The sequence below is a fragment of the Pantherophis guttatus genome, chromosome 1, assembly GCF_059756535.1.
Source record: "Pantherophis guttatus breed Tessera chromosome 1, ASM5975653v1, whole genome shotgun sequence".
In the NCBI taxonomy this organism is placed as follows: Eukaryota; Metazoa; Chordata; class Lepidosauria; order Squamata; family Colubridae; genus Pantherophis; species Pantherophis guttatus.
In genome coordinates this window covers 275,504,803-275,529,592 of record NC_142063.1, presented here as the reverse complement: position 1 = coordinate 275,529,592, position 24,790 = coordinate 275,504,803, and the positions used below count along the sequence as shown (strand labels likewise).

Below are 24,790 nucleotides of genomic sequence, written 5' to 3'. Positions count from 1 at the left end.
CTTCACTATGTAAAAATTTTAATACTCACCTGATCAGCAAACTGGGTCATGTAGCGTTGTAATCTGCTTTGGTTATCAGTCTGTTCACATAGTTGTACCAAAATATCAAAGTCACAATATTTTTCTGCAAGAGCAGCAACTTGCTGATATTGTTTGAGAACAACTGTGCAAAAATCAACAAAAACAGAAAACACAACAGATCATACATGTTTACCCTGTAATCACTAGTAGATAAGATAGTATTGTCAAATTAAAAAAACATTTTCTTCACAATACAGTTTATGCACAAAGCATCTATCAGATATTTGGACATTATACTCCCTCAAAGTAGACAGATAGTATCTTTTCTTTCTATAGCAAATTCTGGCTTTTATCTCTCTTTACTTATTTAAGAAGTTTATACGGTCAATCTTTTAACATAATATGATTCTGGGAGGTGTATAAGCACAACAACAATTAATACATTGTAACCAGTCTCAAAATACTGAATCTGAATCAAAATAAAACAAAATAAAACCGAGATTGCTATCATTATAATATTATATCCATATACAACAAATTGAGAGTAAGCAAAGTGGGTAATTAATAACTATCCAACAATTATTAGAAATAGAGTCCATGAGATGATACAGAAACAAGCACTATCATGCCATTTTATTTTTTATATAAAGCAGAAATGCAATTTAAAGAAATAATTCAATTCACTTTTTCTTATATTCCATGAACTTCATGGTGTATTCCCTTGTTCAAAGGAAGCTTTATTACAAGCAAGGGTACTGTAAAAACACAAACTGCAAAACTGGAATTTGGCAAAGTAACAAGTAACCAAAGTGAATTAAGAACTGTTCTTAACTCTTGTCTATCCATTTGTGAAGCTATAACCCAAGTCCTGAGAGCTGCATATACTTTCCAAAAAATCTTGGTGGTATTCACAAAGTCATTCCAAAGTTGACTACGAAATTGTTACTTTTAATATGAGAGAAAGGGGCAATTATTAAATATGCAGAGAATAATCCCATTAAGTAAAAACTTCCCCAAGTGAAGTCTGACTGCTGCTAAGAACATATCCATGTCCATCTAGGCTCCTGGCAACAGTATCTAAGTGGTTTGCATTAATCATTCTCCAGAAGAGTTCTTCAACTTGCCAGCCCACCCTTGAACTGAGGGATTTCCCTGTGATCTCCCATTTAAATAATAAGCAGATCTTAAAGGGCTGTATAGGTTTTTGAGATAGGTCAAAGTCAAATACATGCTGCCATCTGCTGGGCTTCATAAAGTTACATCTAATTAAATTTAAATCAAATCAAATTAAGTTTTTGCCTATTTTGCCTAAAACAGTTCCTGATATATTACTGTAAGTGACTATCTATCTGAAAAAAGTTATGCTCCTGTCTTAACTAAAAAATTAGTATCTGATAATTCTGACTGAATGCAAAATTACATTAGATAGTAATTCTTATGAATACTTTCCCCCACAATCTCTCTCTCTCTCTCTCTCTCTCTCTATTTTTTAAAAAAGAAAAAGCAACTTCAACTTTAGAATAAAAATATAACTGAAAAGAGAGTAACACCTTGGGAAAATTTGCTTTTGTTTCATATGCCAGATTTTATATGGTACAAACCTAAATATATTCTGCTCTTCTTATCCCTCTGGCTTTTATGCTGTAACCATTTTTTATTTCATACTGCATAAATCGGCAAACTATTATTAGGAATTTAAACATCAGCTTGTACAAAAACAGCAGCACTTACGTAATGGTAGCAATAATTCCGTTCTTTTCTGTTCGTATTCTACCAGCAGACTGTTATAACGTTCCTGATGTTCAGGCCGGTCCACAGATTTAAGCTGAGAAACATAGCCATCCAGAAAGCAATCCAGCAGTGCCACCAGCTGTTCTGTCACGGTGCTACGAAGCTTACTATTAGCTTGTGGATAAACCTTCTTCAGAATGATTTCATGTTGCTGCACTATTGTTGTTCGTACGCCAACAGATGCTTGAGAAGACCATAAAAACATTTTGATGACATTTATGCAGCTTGAAACTTTACCACTACTATAGTACACATATAAGTTACAAGTAAAAATGAAAATGCATATGTGAATACATTAATTGTTTGTAAAGTAAAGCAGCATTTTTCAGTAGAACAACAGACAGACTTTCCAGCAAGAAGAATGGGCATAAAACAACCAGAAAAAACTGTATTCATAAAAGAAAAAATGATAGAGCTCAAAAGTATCAACTTATGTTCCCATACTCATTCAAACATGGTTTTTTAGATTTTTATCCCACCTTTATTACTTTATAAGTAATGCAAGGAGTAAACCGGGGTGAAATTCAAAATTTTTCCCTACCGGTTCTGTGGGTGTGGCTTGGTGAGCATGGCAGGGGAAGGATATTTCAAAATCTCCATTCCCAACCCACTCCGGGAGAAGGATACTGCAAAATCCACATTCCTACACCACTCTGGGGCCAGCCAGAGGTGGTATTTGCCGGTTCTCCAAACTATACAAAATTTCTGCTACTGGTTCCCCAGAACCTGTCAGAACCTGCTGGATTTCACCCCTGGAGTAAACATAATACTTCTTATTTTTCCCATAACAACTATCCTGTTAGCTGGGTTGGGCTGAGCGAGTGAGTGACTGGCTTAAGGTCACTCAACTGGCTCTCATGCCTAAGGAAGGACTAGAATTCACAATCTTCTGGTTTCTATTGTGACCATTAGCTTCTTCTAGGTTTCTTCCCTTAGGTTTCTTGCAGAAATAACTGAATTTGCTATCAGCATCATAGTATACTTTTGCCCCGTCAAATAAGTGTTAAGGTTAGGGTGTGTGAATAACTGCATTATTCCCAAATCATGAATCAGAATGCTGCTAAGTAAATTAATACGTCAACTTTAAACTTCAGGAGGTGGAATTAAGAAATGAAAACAATTCACATTTTTTACAAACTCTTAGTTTTAGCCACAGGCATCAGAAACACAGCACCTTCTAACAGATTAAGTACAGAAAATGGAGGGAATCGTTTAAAGTTTAATATAATACCAGGTATGTGAAAGACTGGTATAACTAAGACCATATTATAAATTAACAGAAAAACATCACAAATGTCATTTTAATTTTTCTCACCTGTCCAAGGTACATACTCAGGTTCAACTTTAGTGGGATCTCTTGTTTTATATAAAGGAATTTTAGATTGGCGATCTTGGATAGCAGCTTTTAGCATATCCTTCACAAAAAAAAAAACCCAAAAATAAATCTTGTTAAAATCAATTTTATGGAATATGCTAGGTTTTTAATATAAATATGATTCTTATTATGAACTCACATAGTCAGATAAAACGGAAGTATGTATATGCAAAAATGAATGCCTCTAGACAAAAGCCAAATAATTTTTAATATCATAATAGTGTCAGAATTTTAAAAAAATGAGAAAGAAAAGTGCCTTATGGTTTCATATACTGCTTTCATTTTCAGCAACAGTGCATTTCTGGGTAAAATAAACAAGCGGACACCAGGATGCTACTGGTAGAGTTCCCCAACTTTACTCCATTCCACTATCCTGCACACTCCATAAATGTGCTCCAAAGGAGTATGGAGTTCTTTAGAACTGATGTACAGAAATACAGAGATAGGGGAAAAAAGTGTTAAGTCGCACTGATGGATAGAAATCTGTTTACGTAACATTAATCAACTTTGCAGGTTTCTGTCATGATTAACACAGAATATCATACCTTTATAATATTGTTTACATCAACAACTGTTTCACCCCATTCTTCAGACTGAACCGATGTATCCTTCAAGACTTGTTTTTCCTTTTCCAGTAAGCATTCAAAAATAGTATCTACTTGAGAAACCTGAAAAACAAAAGAATGTCACACTGGTATTCCATTTATTGAAGACATTGGGTTTGTATTTTAAAAAAAAAATCACATTAGGGGTAGGCAGTCTTGCAGATACAGCTTACTTTAACCCTCCATTTAATGTTCATTATCAAGGCATGATGCCTTCTATTCACTTTTTGTCTTTGTTCCAAGCCATTTGGGATTATATCTAGGATGCTTTTAGGTTCCTCATATATTTGAAGTTTATTCATGCATAATGTGTTTCTAGATAGCAAATAATTCTTACCTCTCTGAAGAAAACATCAGCAGGTGTTAGACCTGAAGGAATGTCATCTTCTCTTTTGTTCAAAGCAATCTGTATTGCACAAGTCACGAGATCTGGCAATCTGTAATGATAGTTCTTGAGAGCAATAGCTGCTGCTAATTTTTCTGCATGTTCACAAAGTAGTAATCGAGCTGCCATCGGCATGCCTCTTACTTGAACACAATCCAGTCGTCCAAAGAGATCAACCTTAGATAGAGATAATTGTAAATAAAAATAATGTATGCCACACTGTTATCCATATTTTTATCCGATAGCATTAGGAACTTACTTGGTGAAGAAAATCAATGTACATAGAATGTGCTTGTGACTTATTATCCAGCTGGTGAAGAATAATGATGGATGAGTTGGTAAAATTTGCTGCATCTGGATAAAAACACAATCAAGAGCATTTAGATTTTTACTTGTTTCAAATAAACTTTGAAAATGTAATTTTACTTTTCAAAAATTTTCATTTCATTTTTTCCCAAAAATCCTCTTGGATTTTTGCATATTTTTGCCAATATTATATAAAAGGAATCTAACAACAACATATTTTTTCCCTTTGGATCAGGTTCAGTTGCAATTTCATATCAAGATCAATAAAGATGTCTACTTCATGAGGGCAAAAAAATTCTGTCATCTTGAATATACTGTATACATGTTCAAACTATATTGGATGATATAACAATTTTCTTAAATAGAGGAATTCATAGCATGGAGGTTTTCTGAGGTTAGCTCTAATTTAGATGTCCTATTTCTATTTTCCTATTTCTTTCCTATTTCTTCCCATCATCTATTATTTCTGAAAAATGCATGTTTGGTCAGGATGTATATGCAACTGAACAAGTACAGTTTTGAACCTAGAACAAACCATCAGGTTTCAGAAATTTCATTAGACTCATTGGATCAGTCAATGCTTGGCAGAAAATAAACTAAGTACATTAGGGTGGTTTAGAAGATACAAAACTATGGACAGGGTGAGTAAGCAACCCATATATGTGCCATCATCTTCTTTCATCACTAGCTCTCAAGCATGGCATGTATATAGGCCTGCCTGCTCCCAATTTTCCCAACACCTTCCTTACTTCCCTAGCCACCAGCATTCTCCCATAACATATCCTGCCAGCAATCTTCTCAATGCTTTCCCTCTCTTTCCCTTCGATGGCTTCCCAATGCCCTTCCCTTCATCCCTCCCTCTTGGACAGGTACAAGAGAATTTGGTCATGTTTCAGAATGCACTCTACATTCATTTCAGCCCCCCCCCCCCCAAAAAAATGACCAGGATTGGCTATACCTTTGGATTTGTATTTAAATACACCAAGACGATACCAGTGGAAGAACAATGTTGTAGAAGAATTCCTTGGAATATTCTGCAGTGCATAGGAATTCCAAAGGCAAAAATAAAAGAGGCTACCTAAAATTCTAGTACTCAGTATTCTCTGCTACAGATTCAAAAAGGAGAAAAGAAATACAAAACCTTCCACATGCTGTAACTGTATGTACATAATTGACATACAAGGAAAAAATTTCTTTTTCTTCCCATTACTCTTGTTTTTTGAACATGAAGTTTCCACTCTGGTCCCCAACATAAACGAAAACTTCAAAATCCTCTGATGCATATAGACAATACTAGGCTATGGATAAGCTGCTCAGGGATATACTGCTTAGTTTAAGTGGGATGCAGAGTAAGTCTGTTGAATTTTTCCTGTTGCCTGAAGTGAATTCCAGAATGTGGTCAACACTCTCCAGCACTAATCCCAAAGGGAGGAGAAAGAAGGGACAGGAAAGACATGAGATGGGAGAAATAAAGACTAGCCAGTGGAATATGCCAAGGTGGGATATCAATAGTGGCAGCTGAAGAAAGGGGAGGAGGGAAGAAAGGAAAAATGCAAGGAAGGATCAGAAAGTGGGCAGGCTGGTGAGGTATCCTGCAATGGAACATTGGACTAGCTGAAGAATTAAAGAAGCTGGGGAAATTGGGGATAGCTGGGCTGCCATCGTAGGACATACTGCATGGAGAAGGGAATTGCTAGTTGTGCGCTCCATCCCTCCCCTGTATTAATTTCCATAGCTGCTCCAGTCTCCTTTTCACCCTAAACCACTCCTGCCTGCAACATCCCTATGAGACCAAAATATTTAGCATATGTGCTTTCATTCAGTCACAGACTATCAGCAAGCAGCTGTTCCATGCATATCCACAATAACATTGCAATGCACCCTCTGAAGGGCTACCCTTGAAGTATACTTATAATCCAGTATACTTTATATACAATATAAACAAACACATGTATTGCTCCGCTTTTTATATGGAGGAATCCATACCTTCAGGTACAGATTCAGCCCACCGTGGATCAGATGTAGGATAATCATCTATTAATTCTTCACTGACTTGTGTTACAGTTCTATCAAGATCAGCATCAGGACCGAAATCTGCTTGCTGGGGGAAAAGGTCAGCAATTGTGGCATTTGCCCCCTTCACATCCTTCCTGCAATTAACAAAAAGGCACTTTTTGTAAGCCGATCATTATAATGAGATATTAACGAGGGTAACTTAATCGTGATAGTACTCTTTTCTAGTTGAGCTTCCCATTTTATATAATGCATTAATAAACAGTCATGGAATATTTTGAAGCCCTCAATTGATATTGTTGGTAATGTCACCTAAAGGACTACTGTATTTCCTGCACAAGAAAATTCTATATCCCAAATGACATATTATTATCAAACCACAAGGAACTGTTACGCAAACCACACTTGTTGTTTATGAATTTTTTCACATGTAGAACACTTGTGTTTATAAAGATCACATTCAGAATGTAATTCAAAATGACAAACACAGGAAACATTTTTGCATGAATGGAAAAATTCCAGGTGATGTGATTTTCCTTATTTTATTCATCAAGTTCAGAATGGGTGCCCATTCCTATTAGAATATGTTTTTGTTTAGTTTGAGATGGGTAGAAGGCAGAAAGTGAAAATTGATGACTAAGCCAAAAATAAGTCAAAATGAATAGCAATAGTTTAGAAATAAACTTCTAAAATCTACACAAAGGAAAAATTTATGGCAACATAAAGGGCTGCTACAAAAATGATGATAATAATAATAATAATAATAATAATAATAATAATAATAATAATAATAATAATAATAATAATAATAATAATATTTCTATACCGCCCCTCTCCCAAAGGACTCGGGGCGGTGTACAGCCTATTAAAACAAAAAATATACAAATATCAAAATTTAAAATTATTTAAAATATTACACAATTTCGGCCCGGATTAAAACCCCCAATTTAAAACTCCCAATTTAAAATAATTACATAGTTAGCCCTGCCTGACGAAACAGTAGGGTCTTAAGGGCACAGCGAAACACACGGAATGTCAAAATAGGGGCATTTCTTTTCTCTACTCTGCAAGTGAGAGCCCCTGGCAGGGCTGGATTTTCCTATAGGCTAACTAGGCTTCAGCCTAGGGCCTCAAGATCAAGAGGGGCCTACATTCAAATTGTTAGCAAAATTAAAATTACACTTTCACTATAGGTGAAAGGGCCTCATAAGTGGAATAGCCTAGGGCCTCTTTTCATCTAAATCCGGCCCTGGCCCCTGGGAATTGGAATAGCTATAAACCTCTCAGCAGTTTAACCCGATGGAAATATATGGAATAACGTTAAATTATTCTGTAAAATAAAGCTCTAAAATGTCATCTTCAATGCTCAGAAATATCTTGTTCATATGAGGCTAAGCTTGGGCTAGGAGGGAATACTGTGATAATTGACTCATGGAGCTGCCAATAAAAGCCTAGCAATGCAGAATACCTCCCAGAATATTCAAGAGAGAAAAGAAATTGAAGATAGAATTTGGATGGTGTGGGTAGGAGGAGGAATCTGAAGGATGCTCAGGGTCCTATCTAAGGAAAATCTACCTATGAAGAAGACAGATTAAGAATATAGCTAGTGGCAGAAAAGGCAAATATTGACAGATTACAAATATGTTATAATGTTAAGTGAACCTAGTTACCATCCATTTTAAGTTATTCAATAAAAGTTCATTAATTTCTTTGAATGTTAGGAAAGTGATTGTGTAATCCTATTCTGTTCTTTCCCCACTTAGTCATGTTAATTCAAAGACATGAAGAAAAGGGTTTGTTGATGGCAGCAAGATTAAGAAATCCTATACAATATAGGCTATCTCCCCAAAATGGGATTTCGCTTTTATTACTTTATATGCAATACATTAAGGTTTTGAGAATGCAACCAATCTATGTACCACTAAAATTATTGTGTCTGTAACCTTTGTGTAACATTTGTGAAACAATGTATCACAGAGCAACAATTTTTCAATAAAGGTACTTCAGATGAGCTAATTTACAGAATGCATCCAAAATCCAGGAGTTGTGGTCCCATGGGATTGAAATTTGACAGATTTGTAGTCATTTTAGTGCTACCATCCAGAGGTTCAGTAAACCAGCCCCTAGCCCTCTAGAGATTGGGTAAACTGGCCCCTCCTTCGGGATGGAGATCAGGTAGACCGGTCCTATCCTAGCCCTCCAGAAGCTGGGTAGACAGATCCTACTATGGGCTAGTGGAGACTGGTTAGCTGTGATCAAGCTGGAAGTCAGAAGTTGCTCCTGCTCCCACTGATCTTTGGCCTTGGTCATTTTGTTTCTCTATTTAGGTAAGGAAATATTTTTGAAACGATGACCGAATGGGTCACAGGTTTTCTAGTTAGAACATAAATCTTGGATTTTGAATTCACCACTCATAAACAATAAATTTCCTGATTTAACTTTTTAAGTGTACAGAAAACTCAATAAAAGGCACTATTAAAATTCTCCTGATACCACTGATGATTTAATTAATATAGTATTTGTTTATTTGTTTAGTACCTGCAAAACTGCAAAAAAGAAGATTTTAGAATTTTAGTTTTATCTTCTTGAGCTACAATATCCATTCTAGAAGAGCCATCAAAACCAATGCTCTAGAAGAGAAAAGGAGGAAAAAAATGGAAGTTGAAGCATTATTCAACTACAACAAAAACCCCAATTAAAAATAATTATGTCTGGCAAAAGATTCTAAAGGAATTAAATGCCAGGCAATACTTTCCCCTCTTCTCTTTCAAGGTTCCAATTGGTTATTACCTCATCATTGGGCTCAGCTACAGAAGAGGCTAAAGAATCCTCAATGTCTTCAGGAAGTAAAGAATTGGTTTCCTTGGAACATATAGTTACAAGTCCGCTTCTCTGAACAAAAAAAATGGGAAGTTGAGCAGAACAACCTGCTCCTAAAATTTTATCACCTAAAATACAAAAAAAAAGAGAGAGAAGGACAGACATCATCGACATCATTTTAACCAAGGTTCAATATGTTTTGGATGGCAATTCATTCTACTTGAATTAAAGTAGAAAGTAGTACTTGAAAGAGCAGGGACTCCCCGTTGGAGTATTCCTTGATTTTCAACTGTCACTGGATTTTCAAGTAATGATTATGACAAGGAACAAGTCTCCAGAATTATGGTTAATGTGTGAGCTTCAACCTTTGATAAACTAGTCAAGGGAAAATCTACATCCATAGGAATCAATCAGTAATGCAACAAGTTTTATTTTTAAATTTCATAATTACCCCAAAACTTAATCACTAGTAAAGGGAACAAGAATCTTTGCTGCAGGTCTGGAGAAAGACTGAACAGTTTCATTAGTTTGTGTTAAAAAGTTTACGTTTGTTAAGATTCTCACCCTGGGCACTGAAAATAATCTTCTCCTGTGGCAAAGAGGTTCTTCCTGTTCCGGTTGAACAAGCAAATACCTCATTTTCAGTATAAAGACAGGCAAAATGGCTGGAAAAATCTGGGACTATTAAATGACACATTGGTTCTTCAAGCTGAAAAATACGGCATTAAATATTACAAGAAATAATTATATTTAGAAATGAAGCATTATTAAGATCAGCAATACTATCTTCTAGGTAGGCCTGGCATACATACAAAATTATAACAATATTAATACAGTTGATGCCTTGAATCAATTATAAATTATATTTCTATAGTTATTCATAATGATACACCATTGTTATATTTTTTACAGTTGTACAATCTTATTGATACACACATATTTTTGCTAATGTGTATAGAATACGGACTAATGATAAATCCTTTTTTAGATCACATGTAATCCAATCTGATACATGAATTATTTTATAGTATATACCAGTACATATATAACCAGGATTCTCAATTTCCAAAATTGAACGATCCAGAGCTCAATTTCCAAAGACTTGTAGCATCAGTTTCTCTTTCTAGAGTAAATTAAAGTATTTACTGGTTCTATTTTTCTTTAATCTTTAGTTATGCTAATTTTAAAAATTCAGGTATTACTGAAGTAACATTACGAGACAAAAGGCAACTGGACGGGAAGTACAATAGCATGTTTCTATGGATATAGTTCAAGCAAACAGTTTTTTTAATCCTCACAATCAATCACTTGAAATGATATTCTATAAGCATGTTTAAAATCAGAAGCATCCAAAAAGCATTTAAACATAATGCCAATTACCTGAAAAGGTGGGTTATATTGAGTGACCTCTACAATCATGTTATCAGATGTGGGATAACCATTATCTTCTACAGTTATCAAAGTATAGTAAACAAGGCAGGGAGTGTCACCAAGATGCCAGGCTGCAGCCAAAATAACTAGTCCATCACTACTCATTGGAAAACACAATTATCATAATTACAAATAGTTGTTCAGAAATATCAGATAATGAAACAGTAATTTTTCAAATATATATTAAGCTTTTCATTTGACTTAAAAAAAAATTATCTAAAGATTTTTACATGGTGTATAAGCCCTACTTACTGTATTTAAGCTTGTATTTTATCTATTTACATGTAATAGAATCTGTTTCTCGGCTTTGCTGATAGTTATTTTATGAAGCTCAGATACTATATTTTTAATTTTATTTTATGTTATGTATTTTGTTTTTTTTAAATTCTATTTCATTGTAAGCCTCTAGAATCATATATGAGATGGGTGCCTATATAAATAAAATATTTATTTTATTTAGATTTTTCTTTTATCCTGATTTTATTACTTTATAAGTAACTCAAGGCAGTGAGCATACATAATATTTCTTTCTCCTCCTATTTTCTTCATAACAACCCTGTGAGGTGTATGAGCTGAAAAAGAATGACTGGTCCAAAATTCCCCAGCAGCTTATATAAATTTAAATAAATAAATATCACATGAACACTGAAGGATTTTTTTCATTCTTGCTTAACCAATTAAATAGTCTTTATTCCTGTGTGTTTTAATTATTTTTTTTTGGTTAAATTATATTTTCCTGATTGTGTGGATAAGGAAATAATATTTTGATTAGAACAGTGTCTGAATTAGTAATACTACTAGAAATATGAATCTGTAACACAGCTCACTTTCTAAATAAGAACTTACCAATTTTGCTGCAAATCCAAATATTGCACATTAATATCTTCTTTAATGTCCCCATAATTGCTTTCTGATCCCTGTAAAAATGATAGATTGTTAAAAATGTTTGTGTGTCTATATTTTTCTTGACTGTACACCGCCTTGAGTCCTACGGGAGAAAGGCGGTATAAAAATATAATAAATAAATAAATAAATAAATAAATAAATAAATAAATAAATATGCCAGAAATAAAAAAACTATATATTATTATGTTACACATATTGCTTCTTACCCATATTGATTCCATGATATTTTCTTTAAGTACTCTGTTTATATCCCAGCTGAGAACTTGACGTTCTGCATTGTCTTCTATTTCCCATTTATAAAGATTTGAGTTGGTCATGGCATAAAATCTTGAGTCATCTTCATCCCAAAGAACACTAGAAAGCTGAGTTAGATATAAATTAGGGATAAAATATCTGTCTTTAATATATTGCAGTTCTCTGTTGGAAGTTCAAGTTAAGAAAACAGAAAAGCTTAACCCACCCACCCACAAAAAAGACAAATATAGCACAGAAACAAGGATAAAATTCAAAAACAGCACAAATATGAGAGTACTGCAAAGTTATTCTGTCAATCTTGCAATATATTCTAGACACCAATCAAAATTACATTAAAATACAATGCAAATACTGGGAAAATATGGTATCAAAAATCAGAAATACTCTCTGTAGAAGAAATCTGCAAGTATATGTGATTCTATTAGATTAAAAAGAGCTCACTTCTAGAAAATCTAAAGTTTTAATTCATGACTCTCATATACATTAATATCATCAGCATATTGATGGATGCTTTTAAAGCTATTTAAATTATAATTTAAATATAACTGGTACTATAAAACCACTGAACTTATAGACTGATTTCAGAAACACCAGCAAATGATCAGTTTAGATCCTGACAGCTGTCCACCTCCCAATAACTCATAGAAGAGGGAAGAACAGGCAGTTGAAGATAGAGGTGGTCTGCTACCAGTAGTCCTTGACTTACAACCAAAATTGAACCTGGAATTTTGGTAAGTCATTGCACTCATTAAGAAAGGTGCTCAAGTGACCGCATTGCTAATGACTGTAATCTGAATATTAATCAAAATACTACCCTGTTTCCCCCAAAATAAGACATCCCTGATAATAAGTGCAATCGGGCTTTTGAACGCATGGCAATAAGGCCAAGCGCTTATTTCAGGTTTCAAAAAAATATAAGACAGAGTCTTATTTTCGGGGAAACACTGTAGCATTAGGCCATTTTGTTGCTGAATTTCAGTTGGGGATCTTGAGATTTTAAGGAACTAAATACAAATTTAGTTGGGGAGCCAAAAGCTGCCTGTAGTTGTCTACCAACTGTTCTAGGGAATCTGTCTGCACTGAGTCCTGTTGTAAAGCATTCCTTTTGTGTGAGAGAAATAGGAAAATAAAAAATCAGCATTAAAATTAAAATACCTTTATTTTAAAGACTTACTTCTTCATCGTTACTAGGTGACAGAATCCCAAGCAGTGAAGAAACTTTTCTACCTATTCCAGAAAACATGCCTTGTCCTTGAGCTAAGCCATGTTGGTAAATCTTGCCATTGCTATCAGGTGTAAGTCGGATAAACTGACTCCTTGCCGAGGATAAAATAAAGCTTCCGCCCTAAAAGAAAGTTCAGTTCAGCTTTTTGGAAAACCTGTATTGATATTTTGTTTTTAAAAACAGACTAGCTAACCAACTTCAAAATTATAACTCTATTTCATTTTATATATAAATAGTGAAAAAATAGATTTCAGAGCTTTTACTAAGCTGTCACAAAGCATCTTTAATGTACCTTTACAGCTGTAAGAAAATTATAAAGAGCACCGCCAAAATCCATATTCGTCTCAGTATAGGAACTTTCGTGGACAAGGCTGGGCCAGTAACGTATTGTTCCTTCACGAGTGGCCGCCATTACCACAAGGGACTTGCAAATATAAAAAAATATATATATACATGTTAATTCTAGTAATTATTTAGTGTTCACATCAGTCTAGAGCCTCAAGGTCTAAGTTTGTTGTATAATGTAAGAAAATATGAATTTCTGGTCTGCTGAGAATTATAAACTTGTCAGAGATAAATTTATATCTGTGTTGCAGTGTTTCATAACAGATATTTTACAATATATTATCCTCCATTGAGTCTAAATAGTTTTTTAAATGTAGAAATACAGATTTTAGGTGCATTACAAAGTACAACAACTTTACAGAGATAATAAACCAAAGAAGTTTTCCTCTATGAAAAAAGTCAATGAAAATGAGTAAAACTAAGTGATTTGAGTGCCCCCTGCCTTCCTAGGAGAGAAGATACAAAAACAGATTTTTTAATTTAGTGATTTAAGCAGCCAAAATAGAATATTTTTAAAGTTTTTATTAAATATTATTATAGAATAAAAAGACAAATTTAAATAAAAAAGGAAAATGGAATGATTATTAAAGCAGAGGATTAGTATGAATTGAAGTCTTTCCTAATTTAATCCTAATATCTCATTTGCATCTCAGAGTAAGAATGTTTTAATACTCACCCTAGGACATAGTTTTAGAGCACCAGAAATAACATAACAGAATGACTATTTTAATTCTCTAAAATAGTGCTCTGAATCACTCTGACATTGTTTATTTATATATAGTAAGATAGGCAGCATATAAGATATAGTTAAATAAATAAATTTAATTGATTTCTATAGCTGGATAGTGAATACTTCTAAAGCAATTAAAAGTACACCCAAGTGATTTCAGCACTTATAACTAGCAGATTGCTTTAATTCAATGTACATATATTAGACAAACATTCCTACCCTGCAAACAATTGCCTCAGATTTCAGTAAATATGTACTGATACAATTATCTGTTTTCAACTACCCTGTTTTCCCGAAAATAAGACATCCCCTGATAATAAGCCCAATCAGGCTTTTGAGCGCAAAAGCTAAAATAAGCCCTACCCCCAAAAATAAGCCCTCCCCAAAAATATTTAAACGCAGAGCTGGAAATCAGGTAAGACGGTAAGAGGAGCCCCATCTTGCTCCACGTGCCCCAAAATAAAAAGACCTCCCCAAAAATAAGGCGAAGCGCTTATTTTGGGGTTCAAAAAAATATAAGACAGGGTCTTATTTTTGGGGAAACACGGTATAACATTACCATGAGGAAGAATTTTGAATGCAATAAATCAAGTTATTAAAGCTTATTTTTTAGATTTGTGTTGTTATATTAAACACAGAAATTCCCCAGCCTTTTATTTAAAATCATATTTAAAGATGTGTAGGTTACTGACTGCACGGTAAGTACCGGTATAATTTCCAAATGGAGCATGACAATGGCATAAATTGAATGTATAATAATGTCTTCAAAAGATATTTAAATATTCCTAACCTGTAAAGAAGATGCTTCACCAGGAACATTAAGACAGCATACTGCTACCAGATGTGCAGTCCAAATATAATCACTTGGTGGCAACTGAAGTTCTTTGCATATAGAACACTATAACACAAAAAGTATACATATATACTCTTTAATTTAGTATTCTGCGTTTATATTAGTCAGCTGTAATGTTTCTTGCTTTGAATAAAAGAAAAGTTTGGTCAACTCTCAGTTATTTTTTCCCTAAAAAGCTGACAAATATATTTTAAAAAAGATATTGTATTCTAAATTGAGCTCAGTGTTTAACAAAGATGTATTAAGTGTCAAAGAACTGCAGCATTAAAACTTAATATTTTAAAGTAATGTGAACCATGTGCAAAACCCCCCAACAATAATGGATAGAGAATAATTTGAAATATTATCTGCCTAGCACTACAAATAAATCTATATATATCTATAAATGGTATATGAGAAGTTTCTTGGATGAAAGTCTATTATTACAAAATAATTCTCACTAGATTCTAACAAATAAATATGGATCTTGCTTCACTTTTAAAGGCTTAAAAAAAACATTTCAATTAAAAAAAATATTACAAGTAGATGCTGATTGCACTTATTTGGAAGCCTACTACCGGTAGAATCACAAATACTTTTTTCAACCAAGAATAGTTAAACTTATATAATTACTTCTCTTTTAAAATGCACAAATTAATAAAAATTTACTGAGACTATATCAAATAGCAATTTATAAGAAAAGTTATTCACTTTTATGATCAGATATCCAATATAAAATTATTATTTGCAGAATGATGTGGTTTGTTTCCATTCAATTTCATCCCCAAATATGATACACCCTTAAAGTTTTCAGATTGTCTCATTCTTGGAGGGAACAACAGAACATCGAGGAACAAAGTGAGCCACTTTCCTCATTAATATAAAGTCTAAATGTTACAGAACGTGTGCAATATAGATGTATTCCAACTTCACATAAACAAGAATCCAGAAAATGCTGCTGATTTGAGGCACTTCATTTGCCTACGTTTTTATTTTGAACATATGCATCATTATAATTAAGCCTGTTTCAATACATTTCAATTTGCTATTACTTTACCTTAGCAATTGATGATTGACCAATCTTCCAAATAATTAGTCTATCTTTATGGACTAGCCAAGCCCATCCACTTTCATCTAGCAGCATACTCAAATCGTCCTCAGCTATAATAAATAATAGATTCCAAAATAAATTATAAGTATAAATTAAATAAAATCCAGGCTTGCTTTCTTCTCTGAGGATGGCCCAAATCCGTAAGTAGTTTATAGGGAAAAAAGAATTTCATTAGACACCCAAGGCATGTAAGTTTTTAACAATCAGTAATGTTAAGAGCAGGGAAAAATTGACAAAAAGTAACAATCTCATAAAACTGATATGATTATGTGGTCAACTTCAGAAAATAATTTGATTATATTTTATACAGGTAGTCCTCTGGTTATGCATGCGGGTCTGGATGGGGAGGAACAGGCTCCGACTCAACCCCTCCAAGACCGAGTGGCTGTGGTTGCCGGCGTCCCAATATAGCCAGCTGGTGACATTGCTGGCTATTGGGGGCGAGTCATTGGCCTCCACGGAGAGGGCTCGTAACTTGGGCGTCGTCCTGGATGCACAGTTGTCTTTAGAAGAGCATATGAAGGCCGTGGCCAGGGGTGCTTTTTATCAGGTTCGCCTGATACGCCAGTTGCTCCCCTTTCTGGATCCGGACTCCTTATGCACGGTCATTCACACCCTTGTTACTTCCCGCCTGGACTACTGTAATGCTCTCTACATGGGGCTCCCCTTGAGGAGCACCCGGAGGCTCCAACTGGTCCAGAATGCAGCCGCACGGGTGATTATGGGGGTGACATGGCACTCCCGTGTAACACCTCTCCTGCGCGAGCTGCACTGGCTTCCGGTGGTCTTCCGGGTGCACCCACCCTCTGGAACGAGCTAACACCAGGGATACAATTGAACCCGGACCTCTGTACTTTCCGCCGGGCTCTGAAGACCTTCTTTCAGCAAGCCGGGCTGGCTTAAAATTTTTAAATTGTTTTATGGGTAAGGGGTTTTAAATTGGGGAAGCCAAATGGATTTAATTATGTTTTAAATTATTTTAATTTTCATATTGTATGTATTTTAATCCTGGCTGTTCACCGCCCTGAGTCCCTCTGGGAGAAGGGCGGTATAAAAATTTAATAAATTGAATTGAATTGAATTGAATTCAATGACCACTTATTCAGTGACCATTCAAAATTACAATGGCAGTGAATGAGGGAGATTTACAACCAGTCCACAAAGTTGCAGCTATTGGTTACAGGGTCACGGTTGGTTGCTTGGATGCCAGGCTCATGATTACAACACTGGGACTACCAGAATGGCCATCGCTATGTGATTGAGTCCCAATTGCTGTTGTAAACAATTCCAATTACATCACTTAGCGATGGAAATTTCAATTGCTGTTATAACCTGAGGACTATCTGTAACTGCTGACACTTCTCAGTTGCTAGACATAATTAAGCACAGCTGATAGAAGATACTTTCAAGTACATAATTATTTGAGCGTCAGATAGAAATAATAAGTTATGGCTTCCAAACCAAGTATTTTTGCTTCGAGAAGAAATGCAAACCACTCAGGACAGTTTGAATCATTTTGATTTTATAAGTTCTTAAACAGCCACACTGCTGTCTTGCTAATTTACAGATACTAGCAAAAATAATGCTATTTAATATTCTAAATTCTATTTTTTCCATTACATAATTATCATTTATTTATATGATCAAATTAAAAAAAAACTTACCATCAGCCATTCTCAAAGCCTCTACAACTTTTACTGGCAAAGGTGAACCAAACTTTTTTACATCATAATTGATAGTTTCACTTCCCGTTGGATGATGTACAACCTTTGTAGGTGTACACCTAAGCAGAAAAAAAAAGATTTAATAATGAAATTAATGAAATTGATTTAATTTTTATTACTTTATTTTTATTACTTGCAGTCATCACTGCATGAATTCTTGCAGTCATCACGGCATGAATTCTTTAGCTATCCAACAGTTAAAGTAGACTTTGTTTTTCCTTGTTTTTCTTCTTAGAAACTGAGTATTGCACTTGTCTATTCCCTTTCCCAAACTGTTGATATTTGGTAAACATTGAAATATTTATAATGAAGCTGAGAAGAAAGATCAGGCAAGCTTAAAGTCAGGGAGTGTTGTTAATCACAGATAAAGCAAGAGTCATATCTACTTGAAAATGTAACTAGCTTGATCACTGCCAAAATATATTTCTCCATTGTTGAAAAAACAGCATGATTAATAATCAAGGTTAATATGAGTTCAATATTGGAAAATTTGCAAGTGATTATGTAGGAAGAAAGGAAGTTAAGTCAGAAAACATCATAATTTTTATGTTCTTATTACTTCCATGTACTGTTTTTCACTATAGAATTTTCTATTTATAGTCTATTAAATAAAATATCCTAAATGCAAAATTAAGCATAATCATTCAACACTAACAAATACAAATACTACTATTTACTTCTGAATCCTTTTCAATGTCATTGACACTAAGCAGAACAGAAATTCAAATTAAACAATTTTAAAATTGTTTTACGTTGAGTCAAACCATGGTCTTATCTAGTCCTGATCTAACTGGGAATGCTAGTTCCAGGCCTTAAATGTTTTTCACCACTGCAGTAGAACAGGAAATGGGACACACAAACACACAATACCCATTAGCTTTTCAACACATTTATTGCATTCAGAAGCTGACATAACAATACAATAAAAATAAAAATAAATAAAATCATAGCTATACTCAATATAGAAAAAATCTGAAAGAAGGGTCAGCCAGACCAAAAGTATTCTGGAATAAAAGTATTTTAGTTTTAGCACATAAAAATAGTGGTCTTTACACTGAATGTTATATTTAATGGCATTAAATAATGGGTTAATCTATCATTGTGTAAGCCTGGAAATCAGAACTTGAGAGTTATGTTTCACTATGCACTAGAAATACAAATACGAGAATTGTTCATATGATGAAAACTGATCAGTAGAATTATCTTTAACTCTTATCCCCCCTTTCTTGGATACTTAAGATTTCTTAGGGGTGCTTTTTAAATACAAGAAATAAAAGGTACATTTGTATTAACCCTTTGAAAAGGCGTATCCAACACTGGAGAAATAAAAAAAAAATGCGACTATTTTTGTTTGTTTGTTATATAAGTGGCAGCTTAAAAGAGCCCCATCCAATTCGTGAATGACAGATTTGCAGCCTACAAGAGAAAATCTTAAATCCTTCCTTTTTCCTCTGAAAACAGCACCGCATTTGAAGGGACCACACATAATTTCCAAGGGAGTGAGCTTCCTTCAAAAACGCCTTCGTGTTCCTGCCTCAATTGGGGCGACCCCAGGATTTGTGACGTCCCCCCCCCCAAACTGCAACACTTATTTGCTCTTTTGCTATTAAAATGGCACCTGTCCCCTGAAAACAAGCCCCCCCTTTTTTTTCTTCTCCAGACGCCCCTTGCACCAATCGCGTGGAAGGAGGGCCCGGTTAGGCTCCACCCACCGATGGGCGGGGCAGAGTACTCACCGCGCAGAGAAGGAACCGAGGTGTCTCCTCGTAGCCGGCGAGAAGAAGGCTGGGGAAGAGACTGACGGGGTCACCAGCATTTGGCTCTTCTTACCTCCGGGACGGAGGCCTCTTCGGCCCGAGCCACCGCCGCCGCCTGGAGTGTGAGGCGAGGTGGGAGTGGAAAGAAACATTGCCGCCTCGGTGCGAAAAACCGAGGAGCCGTTATAAAAAAAAATAAAATATCCCAAGCTTCTCAAGTCCCGTTGCTGTCTCTTTTTCTCGTAAAGCAAAACCGGCGCATCTAAATGACGTCGTGTTTCCTCCGAGCACGGGATTGGATGGAGATTTCCCCGCCCCCTTGGCTTGGTCCAATTAACTCAGAAAAGCGGGAAGTTCTTTGTGTGTGTGTGTGTGTGTGTGTTTGTGTTTGTGTTTGTGTTTGTGTTGTGGGCAGGACAGCAGGGTAATGAATAGGAAAAGTAGCGGGAGGTTAGGAGAGGCGGTATTGGATGGTGCAGCATTTTAAAGCATATTTCAAACTGGGGACTCTGGCAGCAGCTTTCCAGGCGCCGCGCTCTCCTTCGCCATGTACATGTTTTATTTTTATTTATTTTATTTATTTATTTTCGTCAAGCATCTATTAGATAGCAGATATAAGTATAAACATGATTATGAATACATGAAATGGATACGAATAAAAGGGAACATTAGGACAGGGAAGGTGGGCACGCTGGTGCGTTTATGCACACCCCTTAGAGACCTCTTAGGAATGGGGTGAGGTCGACAGTAGACAGTCTAAGGTTATAATGGTATAATAATTATGCTTTATTAATTTAATTATGCTTTTATTTAATTAATTTAATTTAATTAATTCAATTTACATGCTGCCCCTCTCTGAAGACTCAGGGCGGCTCACAATACATTTTAAAAAATCATTATTAAAAAACATTTTAAAATTAAAAACATTAAAAACTCATGCACACCATTCATGGCCGGATCTCACCAGATCACAAGAGCGAGATCAATGGCCCAGGCCTGCCGGAAAAGCCAGGTCTTCACCGCTTTTCGGAAGGCCAATAGGGTGGGGATGGTCGGGACCTCAGGACGTAACTGGTTCCAGAGAGCTGGGGCAGCCACAGAGAAGGCCCTCCCCCGCGGGCCCGCCAGCCGGCATTGTTTAGCTGATGGGACCCGGAGAAGACCAACTCTGTGGGATCTTACCGGTCGCTGGGAGCTATGTGGCAAAAGGCGGTCTCGAAGATAACTTGGCCCTGAGCCATGTAGGGCTTTAAAGGTAATAACCAACACCTTGAATTGTGATCGGAGACCAATAGGGAGCCAGTGCAGCTCGCAGAGAATTGGTGTAATGTGGGTGTATCTAGGTGCACCCATGACAGCTCGCGCGGCTGCATTCTGGACCAACTGTAGTCTTCGAACACTTTTCAAGGGTAGGTCCATGTAAAGCGCATTGCAATAATCTAACCGTGAGGTGACAAGGGCATGAGTGACTGTGAGGAGAGCCTCCCGATCCAAGTAGGGTCGCAATTGGTGCACCAGGTGAACCTGTGCAAAGGTCCCCCTAGCCACAGCTGTCAGATGTTGCTCTAATCTTAGCTGTGAGTCTAGGAGGACACCAAATTGCGAGCCCGTTCTGAGGGTGACAATTTCTCCCCCCCCCCCCCAGAACCAAGGATGGACAATCGACATAGTCTTTAGGAGGCAATATCCACAGCCACTCGGTCTTGTCTGGGTTAATTATGCTTTTTTTTATTTTATTTTATGATGTTATGCATCCAAACTACTGTTGTTTCCCTGTGTCATATAATATGAGGGTATATGCATAATTCTGTATTTTGTCATGTTTATGTAGTGTATATTGGAGGTGGTGACCCTTTGAGAGCTGTATGCAACGAAATTTCATTTTAATGTATGCATTAAATGTATGATTAGTGTACATTCAAAGTGACAATAAAGTTATTCTAAGTCTAAGTAAGTCCCTGACGTTATGATAATGTATCTATGGGTGTTTCGTCACCTCTCGATTGGACCCATGGACGACTCTGAGAAGCCGAACATGAACTTCCCAATATGTATTCTTTTATTTGATCCATTTCTACAGTCAGGCAGACAGTTGTCTGGGAAAGCCAGACAATTGATGCTGAGGATTATGGCATAAAGTCTTCTGTCCCGGTTGGATCCTTATTGCTTCATTTCCCAGCCACTTCCAGTTTTCTGACTGCCAGCTAAGGCAAAAGTTCAAAGAGACATTGGATATTTTAGCAACAGTCTGCAGGATCTTATGTCAAAATGATGAAAGGTATCATGATATTCCTGATGTAAATGCCACCCCTTAAGTATCTGCATGCAAGCATCACAACATAAGTTTGAAAAGAGGTGAAAGAGCCTGGATAGCTCTGCAGACTAAGCACTGTAATTTAACACCAGCTATCTGCAATTAAAGTAAGTTCGAATCTTGCCAGGTTCAAGGTTGACTCAGCCTTCTATCCTTTCTAAGGTAAGTAAATTGAGGACCCAGTTTGTGGGGGCAATAAGCTGACTCTGTATAAAATATACAAAAGTATGAAGGCTATTGCTTAACGCACTGTAAGCCGTCCTGAGTCTCCGGAGAAGGGCGGCATATAAATCAAATTAAAAAAAAAAGTTTGTGTCATGAATATTTTGTCATTTGCCCTTCAGGTGCCCAAGAGTTCGATTTCTGCTTTTAACTAAATAGCAATAGCACATAGACTTACATACCACAGTGCTCTCTAAGTGATTTAGAGTTAGTATATTGCCCCCAAGAATCTGGGTCCTCATTTAACCAACCACAGATGGATGGAAGGCTGAGTCAACCTTGATCCAGTGAGACTTGAACTGCCAAATTGTTGGCAGCCAGCAGTCAGCAGAAGTAGCCTTCAGTACTGCATTCTAACCACTGCACTATCATGGCTCTATATGCTGGAATAAGTCAGCTACTTTAGTACAGGGAGTCCTTGGTTAACAATAGTAAAAGTGACCAGAATTTTTGCTGTTAAGCAATGAGGTTGTAAAGCATGATGTCATGTGAACAATGGCAATTCCAGCAATCCCTGGTTAATAGACTTTGCATAATTGCAACTTCTAATTTCCTGACAGCTTTCCCCATGGACTCTGCTTGTGGGAAATTGGCAAGGAAGGTTGCAAATAACAATTGTGTGCTTGTAGGATGCTGCTACAGTTAGAAATTTAGGCTGGTTGCCAAGCACCTGGATCACATTCACATGACTCTGGGAATGTTATGCTGGTGAGAAGGACAACCAGTTGTAACTACTACTTATTCAATGCTGTCACAAGTTCAACAAGTTCAACCAAGAGCCTTGGTAGTACAGTGGTCTAAAGCACCCTGTTATTAAGACCAACTGCCTGCAATTACTGCAGGTTCGAATCTCGCCAGGATCAAGGTTGACTCAGCCTTCCATCCTTTCTAAGGTAGGTAAATTGAGGACCCAGTTGTGGGGGCAATAAGCTGACTTTGTATAAATATACAAAAGGATGAAGGCTATTGCTTAGCACATTGTAAGCCGCCCTAAGTCTCCGGAGAAGGGTGGCATATAAATCAAATTAAAAAAAAAAGTGAACAAATGGTAGTTAACAGAACATCTGAAATCTTGCCCATGACCTGGGAACAAGATGAAGGCAGTTATTGGTTTGACTTGTGATTGACTGTGATTGACTCTTGGCAGCTAACAAAGAATACTAGAATGAGAGTCAAACCATTCACATAAAACAACTACATAAATGACAACAAAATTAAAAGAAAATTGTAATAACTTAAAATGTGCAATATATAAAATTAAGGAAACGTCATCTGGAATAGTTCACTTTTTAGTCCTAAAGGACTATGAGGAGGGGTGAGTCTGAGCTCCAAAAAAGGATATTCCAGAATAAAGTTATGGGAATATGATAGGAAAGGATGTTTCCACAATATAAGAGGTGTCTGTGGAGATAAATGGCAAGAACTGCATCATGCTGCAAGCTCTTACCTCTTCAATGTGTTGTGTGTCCACATATAAAGAGGGTAGAGCTTGTGGTTTGATGCTTCCGATTCTGCAGATACCATGTTTGCGCTATGTGTAGATGCACAAACTGATTTGTTAAACCAAAAATTATAGTTTTAAGATGTGTGGGTTGAGATTATGAGTCAAACATTTTAAAAAAAATTCTGGATATCTCTTTTCAACATTTCCAAAATTGTTATAGCCTACAATGGGGGTTTTCATCCATGACACAAATTCCTAATTGTTTAATCATTAAACAATGTAACGTTTAGTTGAAGAGTGCTCTGAAACCTATTGACTGCCTTATTAATTTGGCTAGAAGATAACTGCTCTGTAAATTATTATTTTTTTAATAGACCAAATAACCTCACTACATCAGAAACGAGCACTGTAATGCACACACAGGTTTTTTTGGCTATGTCCACATGCTCCACAGAATTGGGAAATGATAAACAATAACACATTATAACCAAGTGTGTTGTACAAATCCAGCTGGTATGGCTAGTTTGGCTCAGGGTGGAATGTGAGTCTAATAAACTGGGTGAATATTTAATTAACAGTTGGAATGTTTTGTGTATGTATCCTAAAACCTCAATTTTCTTGACCATCATTCAACAGTCTTTGGATGCAAAGGGCAAAAACTGAACTTTGGATTTCATTCCCAAACATTGGACAACCCCCATCATTTCTGAAACACTATAATTCATATATATAATTCATATCTCAATTTATGACGTTTGTATAATAATTTGATATAACTTGATGCGTAGCATGATAAAATGTCAATTACATCATTGGAAAATTTGTTTTTAACAGACATCCTTTTATTCCAAATAATCTATTAAATCCAATTTTATAATGTAGAATTTGAATGACATGAAAAGAACACAGATAAACTCTGGTCAGGCCAATTCCAAAAAATTCTGTATCAAGTTTGATGACAATTTTCTTTTTAAACTTCAGAAATTCTTCTTTAAATTTGTGATAAATATGGGTGATTTCACAATGATTTTCTTATTTTTGCAAAATTTTCATAAACCTCTGGTTGGGCTCTACTCCAATAGAAAGGCAGGTTATTGGAAAATTTGAGGGGCAAAATTGATATTCCCAGGAAAATTGAAAGATAGACCAGAGAATAGCTGCCAAGGGAACACTTTCTT

General features: G+C 35.8%; 1 protein-coding gene across 1 annotated transcript in view; it reads right to left on the bottom strand.

Moving 5' to 3' along the window:
* Positions 1-19,928, bottom strand: part of NUP133 (nucleoporin 133) — a 29,349-nt gene extending 9,421 nt beyond the window's left edge. The window contains exons 1-19 of the mRNA XM_034428361.3: positions 19,612-19,928; positions 17,816-17,934; positions 16,098-16,201; positions 14,999-15,106; positions 13,426-13,557; positions 13,083-13,253; positions 11,860-12,015; positions 11,594-11,664; positions 10,697-10,844; positions 9,881-10,025; positions 9,287-9,444; positions 9,035-9,126; positions 6,470-6,633; positions 4,437-4,531; positions 4,130-4,354; positions 3,733-3,855; positions 3,128-3,227; positions 1,753-1,995; positions 30-163 (exon numbers count right to left, since the gene is read on the bottom strand). Of these exons, the coding sequence (XP_034284252.2) occupies positions 30-163; positions 1,753-1,995; positions 3,128-3,227; positions 3,733-3,855; positions 4,130-4,354; positions 4,437-4,531; positions 6,470-6,633; positions 9,035-9,126; positions 9,287-9,444; positions 9,881-10,025; positions 10,697-10,844; positions 11,594-11,664; positions 11,860-12,015; positions 13,083-13,253; positions 13,426-13,557; positions 14,999-15,106; positions 16,098-16,201; positions 17,816-17,934; positions 19,612-19,784 (2,661 nt within the window). The 5' untranslated portion in view covers positions 19,785-19,928. The remainder of the gene's footprint in view (positions 1-29; positions 164-1,752; positions 1,996-3,127; positions 3,228-3,732; positions 3,856-4,129; positions 4,355-4,436; positions 4,532-6,469; positions 6,634-9,034; positions 9,127-9,286; positions 9,445-9,880; positions 10,026-10,696; positions 10,845-11,593; positions 11,665-11,859; positions 12,016-13,082; positions 13,254-13,425; positions 13,558-14,998; positions 15,107-16,097; positions 16,202-17,815; positions 17,935-19,611) is intronic.
* Between the last annotated feature and the right edge of the window lie 4,862 nt (positions 19,929-24,790).